Genomic DNA, 352 nt, shown 5'->3' with positions numbered 1-352 from the left:
CTGCTGCTGCTGCTACTGTTGCTGTTGCTGCTGACGCTGCAGGTAGTGCTACTAATGCTGCAGCAGCAGTTGTTTCTGCTGCTGCTGCTGCTACTGCTGCTGCTGCTGTTGCTGCTGCTGCAGATAGTGCTACTAATGCCGCTGCAGCAGTGGTTGCTGCTGCTGCTGTTGCTGCTGCAGGTACTGATGCTGCTGCTGCTGCAGCATGCATTGCTGCTTCTGCTGCTGCTACAGATACCGCTGCTGCTCCTGCTGTTGCAGCAGGCACAGCTACTACTTTCTGCTGCTGCTGCTGCTGCTACAGTTACTGCTGCTGCTGCTGCTACTCGCCTTCCTGCCGCTGCTGCTAGCA

The 352-nt window shown here is 57.1% G+C and overlaps 1 protein-coding gene across 1 annotated transcript in view; it reads right to left on the bottom strand.

Moving 5' to 3' along the window:
* Positions 1 to 211, bottom strand: part of EMH_0100090 (uncharacterized protein) — a gene marked incomplete at both ends in the record, with an annotated part of 369 nt that extends 158 nt beyond the window's left edge. Inside the window, one exon of the mRNA XM_013494352.1 lies at positions 3 to 211. Within this exon, the coding sequence (XP_013349806.1) occupies positions 3 to 211 (209 nt within the window). The remainder of the gene's footprint in view (positions 1 to 2) is intronic.
* Between the last annotated feature and the right edge of the window lie 141 nt (positions 212 to 352).

The sequence above is a fragment of the Eimeria mitis genome, genomic scaffold (assembly GCF_000499745.2).
Source record: "Eimeria mitis Houghton genomic scaffold, Emh_scaff11137, whole genome shotgun sequence".
In the NCBI taxonomy this organism is placed as follows: Eukaryota; Apicomplexa; class Conoidasida; order Eucoccidiorida; family Eimeriidae; genus Eimeria; species Eimeria mitis.
Note: the sequence above shows the minus strand (reverse complement) of the source record. Positions and strands in the feature narration are given on the sequence as shown.